The 15,512-nt window shown below is 45.6% G+C and overlaps 1 protein-coding gene across 10 annotated transcripts in view; it reads left to right on the top strand.

Annotated features, from left to right (window-relative positions):
- The window catches only part of dpp6a (dipeptidyl-peptidase 6a), a 1,430,988-nt gene that overhangs the window by 1,291,152 nt on the left and 124,324 nt on the right, over positions 1–15,512 (top strand). For all 10 annotated transcript variants that reach the window (XM_059639738.1, XM_059639748.1, XM_059639745.1 and 7 more), the window contains 2 exons: positions 5,483–5,530; positions 11,928–12,046. In XM_059639738.1, the coding sequence (XP_059495721.1) occupies positions 5,483–5,530; positions 11,928–12,046 (167 nt within the window). The remainder of the gene's footprint in view (positions 1–5,482; positions 5,531–11,927; positions 12,047–15,512) is intronic.

The raw sequence follows: 15,512 nt of genomic DNA, 5'->3' as shown, positions 1-15,512 counted from the left end.
AGTCCAAGTTTGAATGACGTAGCCTGAGGGATGTGAGCAAAATGTCCAGGTAAATTTACCCTTCTCCAATGTGGCGCAGTGTCTGCAGCTCAGACTCCGGCTCCCGAACTTGAATCTGAAGTTTGTCCAGCTGCATTAACTGCAGTTGTACTTGTTCTGGATCACATTGCTGTCCACCACCTTCCACCTGTTTCAGATGCAGCACATCACCTGCCCTGCCGCTAAGATGCTGCTTGACCTGCTGTGTTCATCCAGCTTCACACTTCGTTATCTCAGATTCTCCAGCATCTGCAGTTCCCATTATCTCTGCCATCACTGTATTTGATTTAACTCAAATTAATTACTCAAGGTAGCCTGATCCTTACATTTAACTGTAATGATTTTTTTTAAAATAAAGAATAATGGCCTGTATCAATCTTATACTCAAGCAGCTACTTTTCAGTAATGAGGGAGGTAAACCACTGGAAACCTAAATACAACCTGTAAACCTTACTTTTACTTTAAAGATGGGACGTATTTACCAACACGAATCCTCAAGCAGCCCTTTTCCCTGTATTCATATCGCGCTATGGTTGGTGACATCACTCTGCCACTGGTCTCAATGCAGCTTTGCTTCTCGAACCACACCTTTCACACTCCCATTTTGTGCTCAGACTATTTTGTGTTTTAGGAATCCTATTATTGTCCTCTACTGTGAAGACTGATGCAAAGAATTTATTCAACTCCTCTCTAACTTCTTGGATACCCGTTATAATTCCCACAGTCTCATTCCCTAAGGGGCCCAAGTCGTGTTGGCCCTCACAAAGGCTGAAGGAAAGGTAACCCCTGACCAGAATCTGATTTGAAGGAGATAAACGTTTTATACCCACAAAGGTTGAGTTTATATCTCAAAGACAGTGATGGGTTAAAGTCTCAGGACTTTACATTATCCTCCCAGTGAGGTTCAGCACTCAAAGTATGACTTGTCTCTTTTAATAAGATGTCACACAGTCCTGGACAGTGTTCTATATACTTCTGCTCCCAAGATCATCCTCCACACACCCTTCTCCTCTTTAGTCCATTGCTCTCAGTTACTATTGCTCCTTTTTAAAATTTTTAACGTTATCCACTCAGGAGCTGTGCATGTCACTAGCTGACCAGCATTTATTATCCTTCCTTAATTGCCTGTGAGAAGATGGCAGTGAGCTGTTGCCTCGAAATGCTGCAGTCCCTGTGCTGTAGGTTGACCCACAATGTTGCTCAGGGAGGCAATGACCTAATGGTATTATTGCTGGACTGTTACTCCAGAGACCCAGATAACATTCTGGGCACCTGGGTTTGAATCCCACCACAGCAGATGGTAGAATTTAAAATCAATTTTTAAAAAAAAATCTGGAGTTAAGAATATAATGCTGACCATGAATCCATTGCCCGTTGTTGGTAAAATCCATCAGGCTCACTAATGTCCTGTAGGGAAGGAAACTGCCATCCTTACCTGGTGTGGCCTACGTGTGATTCCAGACCAACAGTAATGTAACTCTGAACTGCCCTCTGGGCAATTAGGGATGGACAATAACTCATGCCTAGCCCACGACGTCCTCCTCCTGTTAACAAATAAAGGAAAAAAAAGGAGGGAGTTCCAAGATTTTGACCTAACAACAATGAAGGAAAGGCGATATATTACCAAGTGGCGATTGTGAGTGGCTTGTCATACTAGATTTTTGCTGACCTCTTGTACACATCACCTGCTCCAGTGGACCCTCTGCAGCACCTTTTTCCACTGTTATGATGTTTCCATTGAATATTCTGATCAATATCACTGTTTACACAGTATACATAACACATATTTGCCTCTCCATGCAACTAAGATTGTAATAGTTTAATTCTCATCCTCTTTTTACTAATGTCTGTACAGTGCTATTATAGGTCGTTTGCAAGGATTCAGTTGCCACAGACATGAATTAATATTGGATCCTGAGTAGAGGACCTGGACCATGTAGCTATAAGCCAATTTAGATGAAGCAGAACTAATTGCCTTTCATGCTTACAAATTCTTTACGCAGCAGTTCTTTCACTTGTCAGGTTTGGATAACACAGGATGTTACCAAACCCTTCGTTTTCAAGTTGAACTACTCCTGAACAGCAGGATGTAAATCTTAGTTTCAGTTAGCCTACATAAGTACAACTCTCTCATGCAAGAAAACCATTAAAATTTCAGTGTCTGTTTCCTGACTTCTTTATAGCTCTGCGCTGAAACTGACAATGAGATGAAAGGCACAGTTATACAGTGTTCACTTTGTTCTTTACTTGGAACATATGGTAGAAGGCAGTTATAAAGTTACTTGTTACCGCAATGTGCCAGGTTTCCAACAGCATCAGCAACATTGGTTGAGTATAACTTGACATTTAGAACACTGCTAAATGTGTATCATCTGAAGGCGACCTGTTGTGGACAATGTAACATATCTCGTTTAATTCTCGCCTGGTCCACACTCCCATGACACGAACCTGAATAGTGTACCGACACAGACCTTGTCAATGTGGGGGAGCGCCGCACTTTCAGAGATACTGTCATTCACAGGAGATGTTTATCGGACACCCTGGCCACCTCCTCAAGGGGACAACCGAAAGTACTGTGGATGCTGTAAATCAGGAACAAAAACAGAAGTTGCTAGAAAAGTTCAGCAGGTCTGGCAGCAGCTGTGAAGCAAAAAATAAGAGTAAACGTTTCGGGTCCGATGACGCTTCCTCAGAACGTCAGCAGAAGAGGAGCAGAGTGGGTGGAATCTGAAGCAGGGAGGCATGTTCGCTCAGTGGTTAGCACTGCAGCCTCACAGCACCAGGGACGTGGGTTTGATTCCACCCTCGGGTAACTGTCTGAGAGGAGTTTGCACATTCTCCCTGTGTCTGCGTGGGGTTCCTCTGGTTTCGTCCAACAGTCCAAAGATGTGCAGGTTAGGTGGACTGGCCATGCTAAATTTCCCACAGTACACAGGGATATGCAGACTGGCTGAATCTGGGTCAGTTGCTCTTCAATGTTGGTATGGGCTCAATGGGTCAAATGACCTGTTTCCACACTACAGGGATTCTCCAAGTGTTCCCTGTTAAACATTAGTGCCAGGCCTTTCGGGAAATGATTCTGCATTCACAGGGGCCACTATTAGCAAATGGTGCTTGTTCATTTTAATTTGAATGAGTTTTTGAATAACCGAAGATCTTGAGCAGACGTGGGTGTTCACTTACACATGGTGGAATAGGTTCAAGGGGGGAAATCGCCAGTAGTCCTAAAGGTTGATAACCAGGGGACTCCAATTTGAAGTAATTGACCAAAGAACCAGGCAGAAGGTCAGAATAATTTTTAATTGTTAAGAAGCCCAATGCCTGTTAAGAGTGTAGAAACAGTTGCAATATTAAGAGATTTAGATAAGTTCTTGAAGGGGGCGTACTGGCAGGGTTTAAGGGAAAGAGTCGAGGTGTGGCACAAATTGAATATCTCCCCTTCAAAGACCAGAATGGTCTCCTTCAGTGCCAGAGGATTTGATGAGGAGTTACATTTTCAGCCGTGTGTAAATGAGACCAAAATAAAAACTGGGGTGGCTGAACTGCCCTCTGAGGAAAGATTAGTTTGACTTGTTTTGTACTCACTGCAGTTCAGAAGGATGAGAGGGGATCTGACAGAAATATGTAACATTCTAAGAGAGCTGCACAAACTAAATGCAGGGAGAATGTTTTCCCTGGGTGAGAGCCTAGAACCAGGGGCACACAGTCTCAGTAAGGTAGGTAATTTAAGACTGAGATGAGGATGCATTTATTTATCCAGAGCAGTGAACCCATGGAATTCTGTACCAACAAGGCTATGGGGGCCAAGTCACTGAATATACTCAAGAAAAGAATAAATAAGTAGCACACAGGTGCAGCAGGGTAATGGGGAAGACTAATGGAGCGTTGGCCCTTTTGCCAAGGGGGTTATAGTTTGAGTTGAAAAGCCTTACTGCAACTGTACAAGGTGCTGGTGAGACCACATCTGAAATGCTGTGAGCAGTTTTGGTCCCCTTATTTCAGAAAAGATATCATTTCATTGGAGGCAGTTCAGAGAAAGCTCACTGGGATGATCCCCTGGTATAGGGACATTGTGTTATGGACAAAGGCTAAACAGATTGAGACTCACTGGATAAAAACCAAAAGAACTGTGGATGCTGTAAATCGGGCACAAAAACAGAAGTTGCTGAAAAAGCTCAGTAGGTTTGACAGCATTTGTGAAGAGAAATGCAAGTTAGCTTTTCAGGTCCTGTGACCCTTCCTCAGACCCCCTCGTCTGAGCAAGGGTCCCTGGACCAGAAACATTAATTCTGATTTCTCTTCACAGATGCTGCCAAACCTGCTGAGCTTTTCCAGCAACTTCTGTTTTTGTGCCTGAGACTCACTGGAATTTTGAAGACTGAGAGATGATCTCATTGAAACATTTAGGATTCTTAAAGTAAATGACAGGGTAAGTGCTGAGAAGATGTTCCTCCTCATGGGAGAGTCTATGTCTAGAGGAATACATGGGTGCCAATTTAAGATTGACCTGAGGAGGAATTTCTTCTCTCAGATGGTTTGTGAATCTTTGGAAGTCCTTACCACAGAGAGCTGTGGGAGCAAAGTCCTTGTGTATATTTACGGCTGAGATAGATAGATTCTTGATCAGCCAGGGAATCAAGTGTTACAGGAAAAGGGTAGGAAAGTGGACGTGAGGAGCATTGGATCAACAATGATTATATTGATTGGAGCAGGCTTAAAGATCTAAAGGGCCTCCTCCTATTCGCACTTCTTATGGTCTTATAATTTGTTAGATTTTAAAGGTATCAACAGGCATGCTGAAAGTGGGACCATGTGGTTATCGATGAGCGTGATCATCTGGTCCTAGTTTCTATGTTTCTACGCTAATCACAACTTTTACAATGTCATGATACCCCATAACAGTTTTCAGGCAAATGAACCAAAGAACTGCAGATGCTGAAAATCAAAAACAAATACAAAAATTGCTGGAGAAACTCAGCACATGACACAACAGAGGTAATATTTTGAGTCCAGGGACCCTTCTTCATGATTTTCAGGCAATTAAGTAGTTTTGATGTATTGTCACTGTAATAATGTAGGAAATACGACAACCAATTTGTGCACTCCCCCACACAGCACAGAGATAATAAGCAGTTAAGGGATAGTAAGAAGTGCTGATACTGGAGTCAGAGATATCACAGGATGAACAAGCAGGCCAGGCAGCATCAGAGGCGCAGGAAAGCTGACGTTTCCATTCGGACCCCTCCTTCAGAATATAGCAGTTAATTTGTTTTTGGTGATGTTAGGCGATATTGACCCAGACACTAAGGGACTCTGATGTGAACTCTTTCAACATAATGTCATGGAATATTTTAAATCCTCCTGAAAGAGGAGTGTGTGTTGCAGTTGTATGCATGACTATGGGAAAGGAAACCACTTAGTCTATGTCTTCCTCTGTCCGCAGATACTTTCTGAGCACAGAAGACTCCCCTTTGCGTCGACAATTGTACAGGTAAGTGCCCACCTTACTGCGCAATTCACTGGCTAGGTCAACGTTTCATTGCCCGTCTTTAATTGCCCTTCAGGAGATGATGCTGAACAATGCTCCCTCTAAGATTCATGCACCGTAACTGCTCCGAAGTGCACACAAAAGAGAAACAGTTAGGGGGAATATTGGGGCTGAGGTGCCTGCATGTGGGTGGATTGGTATGTATGTGTGCGCACACGTATGCAGATTTACACACATCATGGACATCTCATTTCAAAGCATCTCATCTAGTTACAAAATATATATTACAAAAAGAAGTAAAGCCAGTCATTGATAACAAGGTGTGGAGCTGGATGAACACATCAGGCCAAGCAGCATCAGAGGAGCAGGAAAGCTGATGTTTCAGGCTTAGACCCTTCATCAGAAATGGGTGAGGGGAAGGGGATTCTGAAATAAATAGGGAGAGAGGGGGAGGCGGATATAAGATGGATAGAGGAGAAGATAAAGTGGAGAGGAGACAGACAGGTCAAAGAGGCGGTGATGGAACCAGTAAAGGTGAGTGTGGGTGGGGAGTTAGGGAGGGGATAGGTAAGTCCAGGGAGGACGGACAAGTCAAGGGGGCAGGATGACGTTAGTAGGGAGATGGGAGTGGAGCTTGAGATGGGAGGAGGGGATAAGTGGGAGGAAGGACAGGTTAGGGAGGTGAGACAATAGACAATAGACATTAGGTGCTGGAGTAGGCCATTCGGCCCTTCGAGCCAGCACCAACATTCATTATGATCATGGCTGATCATCCACAATCAGTATCCTCTTCCTGCCTTATCCCCATAACCCTTGATTCCACTATCTTTCAGAACTCTATCCATCTTTTTCTTGAAAGTATCCAGAGACTTGGCCTCCATTGCCATCTGGCGCAGAGCATTCCATATATCCACCACTCTCTGGGTGAAGAAGTTTTTCCTCAACTCTGTTCTAAATGGCCTACCCCTTATTTTTAAACTGTGTCCTCTGGTTCTGGACTCACACATCAGCTGAAACATGCTTCCTGCCTCCAGCGTGTCCAATCCATTAATAATCTTATACGTCTCAATCAGACCTCCTCTCATCCTTCTAAACTCAAGTGTGTACAAGCCCAAGATAATAAAATGTGAGGCTGGATGAACACAGCAGGCCAAGCAGCATCTCAGGAGCACAAAAGCTGACGTTTCGGGCCTAGACCCTTCATCAGAGAGGGGGATGGGGGGAGGGAACTGGAATAAATAGGGAGAGAGGGGGAGGCGGACCGAAGATGGAGAGTAAAGAAGATAGGTGGAGAGAGTGTAGGTGGGGAGGTAGGGAGGGGATAGGTCAGTCCAGGGAAGACGGACAGGTCAAGGAGGTGGGATGAGGTTAGTAGGTAGCTGGGGGTGCGGCTTGGGGTGGGAGGAAGGGTTGGGTGAGAGGAAGAACCGGTTAGGGAGGCAGAGACAGGTTGGACTGGTTTTGGGATGCAGTGGGTGGGGGGGAAGAGCTGGGCTGGTTGTGTGGTGCAGTGGGGGCAGGGGATGAACTGGGCTGGTTTAGGGATGCAGTAGGGGAAGGGGAGATTTTGAAACTGGTGAAGTCCATTTCCACTCCCCCTCCCATTCTCTTGATGACATGTCCATCATGGGCCTCCTGCAGTGCCACAATGATGCCACCCGAAGGCTGCAGGAACAGCAACTCATATTCCGCCTGGGAACCCTGCAGCCATATGGTATCAATGTGGACTTCACCAGTTTCAAAATCTCCCCTTCCCCTACTGCATCCCTAAACCAGCCCAGTTCATCCGCTCCCCCCACTGCACCACACAACCAGCCCGGCTCTTCCCCCCCACCCACTGCATCCCAAAACCAGTCCAACCTGTCTCTGCCTCCCTAATCGGTTCTTCCTCTCACCCATCCCTTCCTCCCACCCCAAGCCGCACCCCCAGCTACCTACTAACCTCATCCCACCTCCTTGACCTGTCCGTCTTCCCTGGACTGACCTATCCCCTCCCTACCTCCCCACCGACATTCTCTCCACCTATCTTCTTTACTCTCCATCTTCGGTCCGCCTCCCCCTCTCTCCCTATTTATTCCAGTTCCCTCCCCCCATCCCCCTCTCTGATGAAGGGTCTAGGCCCGAAACAGCTTTTGTGCTCCTGAGATGCTGCTTGGCCTGCTGTGTTCATCCAGCCTCACATTTTATTATCTTGGAATCTCCAGCATCTGCAGTTCCCATTATCTCTGTATACAAGCCCAGTAGCTCCAATCTTTCAACATATGATAATCCCACCATTCTGGGAATTAACCTCATGAACCTACGCTGCACTCCCTCAATAACAAGAATATCCTTCCTCAAATTTGGAGACAAAAACTGCACACAATACTCCAGGTGCGGTCTCACCAGGGCCCTGTACAGCTGCAGAAGGACTTCTTTGCTCCTATACTCAATTCCTCTTGTTACAAAGGCCAGCATGCCATTAGCTTTCTTCACTGCCTGCTGTACCTGCATGCTTGCTTTCATTGACTGATGTACAAGAACACCTAGATCTTGTTGTACTTCCCCTTTACCTAACTTGACTCCATTTAGATAGTAATCTGCCTTCCTGTTCTTGCCACCAAAGTGGATAACCTCACATTTATCCACATTAAACTGCATCTGCCATCCATCCGTCCACTCACCTAGCCTGTCCAAGTCACCCTGTATTCTCAAAACATCCTCCTCACATTTCACACTGCCACCCAGCTTTATGTCATCAGCAAATCTGCTAATATTACTTTTAATGCCTTCATCTATATCATTAATGTATATTGTAAACAGCTGCGGTCCCAGCACCAAACATTGCGGTACCCCACTGGTCACTGCCTGCCGTTCTGAAAGGGACCCGTTTATCACTACTCCCTGCTTCCTGTCAGCCAGTCAATTTTCAGTCCAAGTCACTATTTTTCCCCGAATACCATGTGCCCTAATTTTGCTTACTAGTCTCCTATGTGGGACTTTATCAAAGGCTTTCTGAAAGTCCAGGTACACTACATCCACTGGCTGTCCCTTGTCCATCTTCATAGTTATATGCTCAAAAGATTCCAGAAGATTAGTCAAGCATGATTTCCCCTTCGTAAATCCATGCTGACTCTGACCTATCCTGTTACTGCTATCCGAATGAGTCATAATTTCATCTTTCATAATTGACTCCAGCATCTTTCCCACCACTGACGTCAGGCTAACCGGTCTATAATTCCCAATTTTCTCTCTCCCTCCTTTCTTGAAAAGTGGGCAACATTAGCCACCCTCCAATCCGCAGGAACTGATCGTGAATCTAAAGAACATTGGAAAATTATTACCAATGCATCCACGATTTCTGGAGCCACCTCCTAAGTACCCTGGGACGCAGACCATCAGGTCCCGGGGACTTATCGGCCTTCAGACCTAACAATCTATCCAACACCATTTCCTGCCTAATATAAATTCCCTTCAGTTCATCCATTACCCTCGGTCCCTCAGCCACTATTATATCTGGGAGATTGCTTGTGTCTTCCCTCATGAAGACAGATCCAAAGTACCTATTCAACTCTTCTGCCATTTCCTTGTTCCTTATAATAAATTCACCCGTTTCTGTCTTCAAGGGCCCAATTTTAGTCTTAACCATTTTTTTTCTTTTCACATACCTAAAAAAGCTTTTACTATCCTCCTTTATATTTTTGGCCAGTTTGCCTTCGTATCTCATTTTTTCTCCACGTATTGCCTTTTTTGTTATCCTCTGCTGCTCTTTAAAACTTTCCCAGTCCTCCGGCTTCCTGTTTATCTTTGCTATGTTATACTTCTTCTCTTTTATCTTTATGGAGTCCTTAACTTCCCTCGTCAGCCACGGCCGCCCCTGCCTCCCCTTAGGATCTTTCTTCCTCTTTGGTATGAACTGATCCTGCACCTTCTGCATTATATCCAGAAATACCTGCCATTGTTGTTCCGCTGCCATCCCTGCTAGGGTATCGTCCCATTGAACTTTGGCCAGCTCCTCCCTCATAGCTCCATAGTTCCCTTTGTTCAACTGCAATACTGACACTTCCGATTCTCCCTTCTCCCTCTCAAATTGCAGATTAAAACTTATCATATTATGGTCACTACCTCCTAATGGCTCCTTTACTTCGAGGTCCCTGATCAAATCCGGTTCATTGCACAACACCAGATCCAGAATTGCCTTCTCCCTGGTAGGGTCCAGTACCAGCTGTTCCAAGAATCCATCTCGGAGGCACTCCACAAACTCCCTTTCTTGGGGTCCAGTACCATCCTGATTCTCCCAGTCTACCTGCATGTTGAAATCTCCCATAACAACTGTAGTGATACCTTTGTGACAGGCCAATTTCAACTCCTGATTCAACTTACACCCTACACCCTGACTACTGTTTGGGGGCCTGTAGATAACTCCCATTAGGGTCTTTCTACCCTTAGAATTTCTCAGCTGTATCCATACTGACCATACATTTCCTGATTCTGTGTGCCCCCTTGCAAGGGACTGAATGTCATTCCTCACCAACAGGCCCACCTCACCCCCTCTGCTCATCAGTCTGTCCTTTCGATAGCACGTATAGCCTTGAATATTCATTTCGCAGGCCCTGTCCATTTGAAGCCACGTCTCAGTTATCCCCACAACATTGTACCTGCCAATTTCCAACGGAGCCTCAAGCTCATCCACCTTATTTCTTATGCTTCGTGCAGTCATATATTATACTTTTAATTCGTTACTCCCCTCACCCTTCCTATCAATCCCTATTTCACTTGGTCATACTGTATGATCCCTTCTTGAGTTTTCTGATCCATTGATTCTGGTAGGGATGAGCTGGGCTAGTTTTGGGATGTGGTAGGGGGAGGCGAGATTTTGAAGCTTGTGAAGTCCACATTGATACCATTGGGCTGCAGGGTTCCCAAGCGGAATATGAAGTGCTGTACCTGCAATCTTCGGGTGGCATCATCATGGCACCGGAGGAGCTTCATCCCCACCTCCTCGACCTGTCCATCTTCTCTCCACCTATCTACTTCTATATCCACCTTCTATCATCGCCCAATGGTTTCAATGTGGACTTCACAAGCTTCAAAATCTTCCCTCCCCCTACCGCATCCCAAAACCAGCCCAGCTTGTCCCCGCCTCCCTAACCTATCCTTCCTCCCACCTATCCCCTCCTCCCACCTCAAGCCCCACCCCCATCTCCTACCTACCAACCTCATCCCGTCCCCTTGATCTGTCTGTCCTCCCTGGACTGACCTATCCCATTCCTAACTCCCCACCTACACTCACCTTTACTGGCTCTATCCCCGCCTCTTTGGCTTGTCTGTCTCTTCTCTACCTATCTTCTCCTCTATCCGTCTTCTATCCACCTCCCCCTCTCTCCCTATTTATTTCAGAACCTCCTTCCCCTCCCCCATTTCTGAAGAAGGGTTTAGGCCTGAAACGTCAGCCTTCCTGCTCCTCCGATGCTGCTAGACCTGCTGTGTTCATCCAGCTCTACTCCTTGTTATCTCAGATTCTCCAGCATCTGCAATTCCTACTGTCCCTAAAGCCTGTCATTTCCCACTTATTTGTCAGACCGAGAGTTCAAAATTGAAAATCACTGTGCAGAGATTAAATTGGAGATACGCATGAATAGATGAGCACAGAGTGAAGGTTGTAGACCTGGAAGAGATCCCAGAGCTCAGGAGGTCCCAAGCATTTGAAAAACAATGCGAAGGATCTTTACTTCAGCCTAATGATTCACCCTGCCATGAAGCACATCATGCTGCAATATTGAGCCCCAGGATTTCTGTCCATGACTGCTCAGGCAGTAAGTTTCTGGAAAGCATCCAAGACATCAGAGGAGCCTGAACAGAGGCAGAAATTCTTTGACACAATCTAGGGAACGTAGGAAAAGAAGGTAGGTGAGCCTTGAACTGCTTGCTTGTGCCATCTGGTGGCTCACACAAGCTTACTCATGAAGTTCATTAGTTCCCTTCCTTCTTTTGAATGACTGGTGCGCTGTCTCAAGTTGTGGAGGGTTAAGGACAGAACAAACTCACTCAAAATAATGGGCTAAAAATGGAGTTTTTTAACCACACAATGCTAGTAAAGGGCAATCCTGTAAAAGTATTTGTACCTGAAATTGTTTCTGAAATTCAATTGATTTTATTTAAAATAATGTATATTTCATTTAATGTAATATAAGAAATTGTTAGGTTTGGAAGTGTCAGAAGTAGCTTTTGAAAACCTACACAACATATATTACTGTTTTACAGTTAGATTAGAACGACGACAATTTGCATGAAATAGTGCCTCAAAAGTATTGGATACAAAATTCTAAGGAACATTTTTGAATAAAATTTGACATCCAGGCAGAGAGGAAACTATTAGAATAGATGATGAGAAGATCATCTTTCTTCCTTCTTTCTTCAGTGCAGAGACCAACGGAACCTTTAATCGACGCTGCCTGTCCTGTGATCTAATCCCGAATTGCACCTATTTCAGTGCATCATTCAGCCACAACACGCGTTACTTCTTGTTGTATTGTAAAGGTGAGTGAAAACTCTTCTCTCACAACAAGAAGATCTATCGAAAAAGATTCGTCCTCACTGTGAAAGCAACTGAGAATTCCAGTGCCATTCTGCTGTTAATTCATTGTGGGTGTTTGTCTTTCGTATGCTGGACCCATCCCTAGTTGCCCTGTGACTGGGTGTACGTGAATGAGCCCATGCCTCCTGTACAGCTGACCTGAATCCACCCAGTCAGGGACAATAGTTAGAGCTCACCAGCTCTTAAGCCTCGGCATTTCCTCATCAGTTGATTGTACCACTAGTAACTTACAAACAGCAGTTACAAGCAGAAAATTAATTCAAGAATTCCAAACTGTTATCGGTGAACTGTTCCCTTGATTTACAAACTGCAGCCACCTTGTTAAGGAGGACATTGCCCTGAGTTGGTTTTTAAGAGGACGTTGTGGTTCCTGGTTAAAATGTCAGTAGGGAGCCTAGCGCAGGTCGTGACTACTGCTCCCCCATCTCCCCGTTCTAATCCTGGGACCAGGGGCAATTGCTTTAGGATGGGAATTCCACCTTATCCTGGGAGTAGGAGCTGCTGACCATTAGCTCCATATTGTCCTCAGGGCCAGACAGGAGTGGTTGGTCACTGCTGGGTCTACCATCTGTTTGGGTGAAGAGGAGATGGAATTTAAGGTTAGCATCAGAGCTAGGCTGGACAAGTAAGTTGGGTGAAGGTGTCGGAGATGGAGGGAGCGGGTGAGTGGTGATGGAAGTGTACAGCTCTGACGGACACCTGTGCCCCTCAATGGAGAGTCTGCTCCGAACCCCCAGATTGTCTGAAACCAGCCTCCACTCCCACTACCAAGGGTAAAATAGCACCGGAGCTAGGATCAGGCACTTAATTGGTGTTAAGTGACCACTTAATGGCCCACAGCCGGATGGCCTAAATATGGATTTTACCAGTTTTAAAATCTCCCCAACGCCCGACCTCATCTCATAACCAACCCTCCCTCTCATCCCCACCTCCTTGACCTGACACAACCTGTCCATCTTCTCTCCCACCTATCGCCCCTCCCATCACACTGACCAATCCTCATCGCTCCTTAGCTGCACTCACATATCACCATCACACCTACCCTCCTCAGCCCCACCGCCCCCTCTCTATTTATTTCTGACCTCCCTTCCTGAGACATCAATTTTCTCGGTCCTCTGATGCTGCCTGACCTGCTGTGCACATCCAGCTCCACACTGTGTTATCTCTGACTCAGCATTGGCAGGTCTTACTATCACTTAATGGCCTTGATAGACTGAAGGGATGGAGCATGGCACCCCCTGCAAAATTTCAGAGAGAATGGCAGCTGGCCATATGCTGTAATCTACAAACGTCCCTGCCATCAAATCTGACAGCAGGGGATCTTCTGGATGGGTTTATGAATAGTAAGGGTTTAGTGGTAAATAAGCCAAATGGTGACAAATGGGACAGGATTAATTTAGGATATCTGGTCGGTATGGATGAGTTGGGCTGAAGGGTCTGCTCCAGTGCTGTACAGCTGTCTGGATCTATGACTCTATGTCTGAGAATGGCCTGTGCCTCTCGTGGTTAACCTTACAAGCTGTCGCCCCAACCCAAAACATGTCCCCAATGGTGCAACATTACACCATCGATAATGACTACTGCAAATGCTTCTCACATTTCATTATACCTTCTTACATCTCGCTGCAATCCCATATCCTGTGTTCCTGAGGAGTTTATGAACATGCGAAGGTGCCTTGCTGGACAAGGTTCTCATTCATCAGCATCAACAGATTGACAAACGAGTTATGCCCTCGTGAAACTGCTTTGGCGATGAGTATGTCCAAAGGATCTAGGTGCACACCCCCAAATATCCCAGAACTCACAGCTGTCTCATTTATAACCATTATTTGCAGTTCCGCAATTTGCTCATAGGAGTTCAATGGGTTGAGCAAGGATCTGGCAAATGCAGTGTAATGTGGAAAAGTGTGAAATTGTCTATTTTGGCAGACAGAATAAAATTGTCTGAATGGTGAGATGTAGCAGAGCTCTGAGATGCAAAGAGATCTGGGCATTTTAGTCACAGAAGTTTAGTTTGCAAGTACAGCAAGTTATCAGGAAAACTAACAGCAACAAACAAAAACAGGATTTATAGGAGAAAACAGAGTTAACATTTTGAACCCAGGAACCCTTCTTGTTTTGTGGATGAAGGGGTTTAGAGGGTTGGAGGAGGGTGCACAGAAGGCGTCCATGGGTGAGTGGAGAAGGAGCCCAGGGAAAGAGAGGGATGAAACTTAGGCAGTCAAGGGGATTGTTGGTAGTAAGCCAAGGAAGAAGAGAATCTAGATAAGTGATAATGGGGATTGTGACAAATTGTGAAATGCATTGACTGTGCTGAAAGCAACTCTTATCAACACAGGACTAGAGGAATGGAGGTGGGCAATAGACATGGAAGGAGGTGCACATGCCCTAAAATTATTAAACTCCATGTTTAATGAAGGCTATAAGGTTTCTCAGAGAAAGATGAAATGTTATTCTTCCAGCTTGCACTGAGCTTCGTTGGAGTGCTGCAGCAAGCCTGAGTCAGAAATGTTGGCCAGGTCATGTGTTGAAATGGCAGATGACTGGAAGCGTTGGGTCATTATTATGGGCAGAATGTAGGTATTCTGCAAAGTGGTTGCCCAGTCTATGTTTCATTTCCCCAGTGTAGAGCAGACCATGTTGTGAACAGCAACTGTAGTTGACGAGATTGAATGAAGTGCAGATAACTCGCTTCTCCACCTGGAAAGTGTGTCTGGGGCCTTGGATGGTGAACAGGGAGGAGGTAAATGGGCACATGTCACATCTTCTGCAATGGCATGGGAAGGTCTCATGTGAAGTGTGGGGAGTTGTTGGGAGTATAGGAGGAGTGTATCAGGAATGGTCCCTGCAGAATACTGACAGGGAAGGAGTGGCATCCCAGAAATGGCAGCTTATGATCGCTTTGATGCAGAAGCTGGTGAAGTGGAAAGTGAGGACCAGGGGAACCCTATCGCTGTTGTGGGCAGAAGAGAAGGGGTGAGAGCAAAGGTGCAGGAGACGGGCCAGACACAGCTAAGGGCACTGTCAATCACGGTGGTGGGGAATGCTCAGCTGAGGGAAAAGATGGACATTTCTGAGGTCCCTCTGTTGTTGCTGGCAACATTAGAACAGGTACAACAGAAACAGTGAGAGTGGGAGAATAGGATGGAGTCTTTCTAGGAGGCAGGCTGTGAGAATGTACAGTCAAGGGAACTGTATGAGTTTGAAATAGATCTCCTGGTCAGCCTATCCCCAGAACTGAAAGCTGGGAAGACGTTGAGGAAGGGAAAGGAGGAGTCAGCGATAGACCAGCGATAGTGCGAGCAGGTGAAGTGAGACAAAAATTAGAAGCAAAATTGTTCAATATTTCCAATTCCAAATGAGATAGGGAAGCAGCACAAATGATGTCATCAATTTACTGGAGAAAGA

Source organism: Stegostoma tigrinum, chromosome 2, assembly GCF_030684315.1.
Source record: "Stegostoma tigrinum isolate sSteTig4 chromosome 2, sSteTig4.hap1, whole genome shotgun sequence".
Classification (NCBI taxonomy): Eukaryota; Metazoa; Chordata; class Chondrichthyes; order Orectolobiformes; family Stegostomatidae; genus Stegostoma; species Stegostoma tigrinum.
This window is presented reverse-complemented; position numbering and strand designations above follow the sequence as displayed.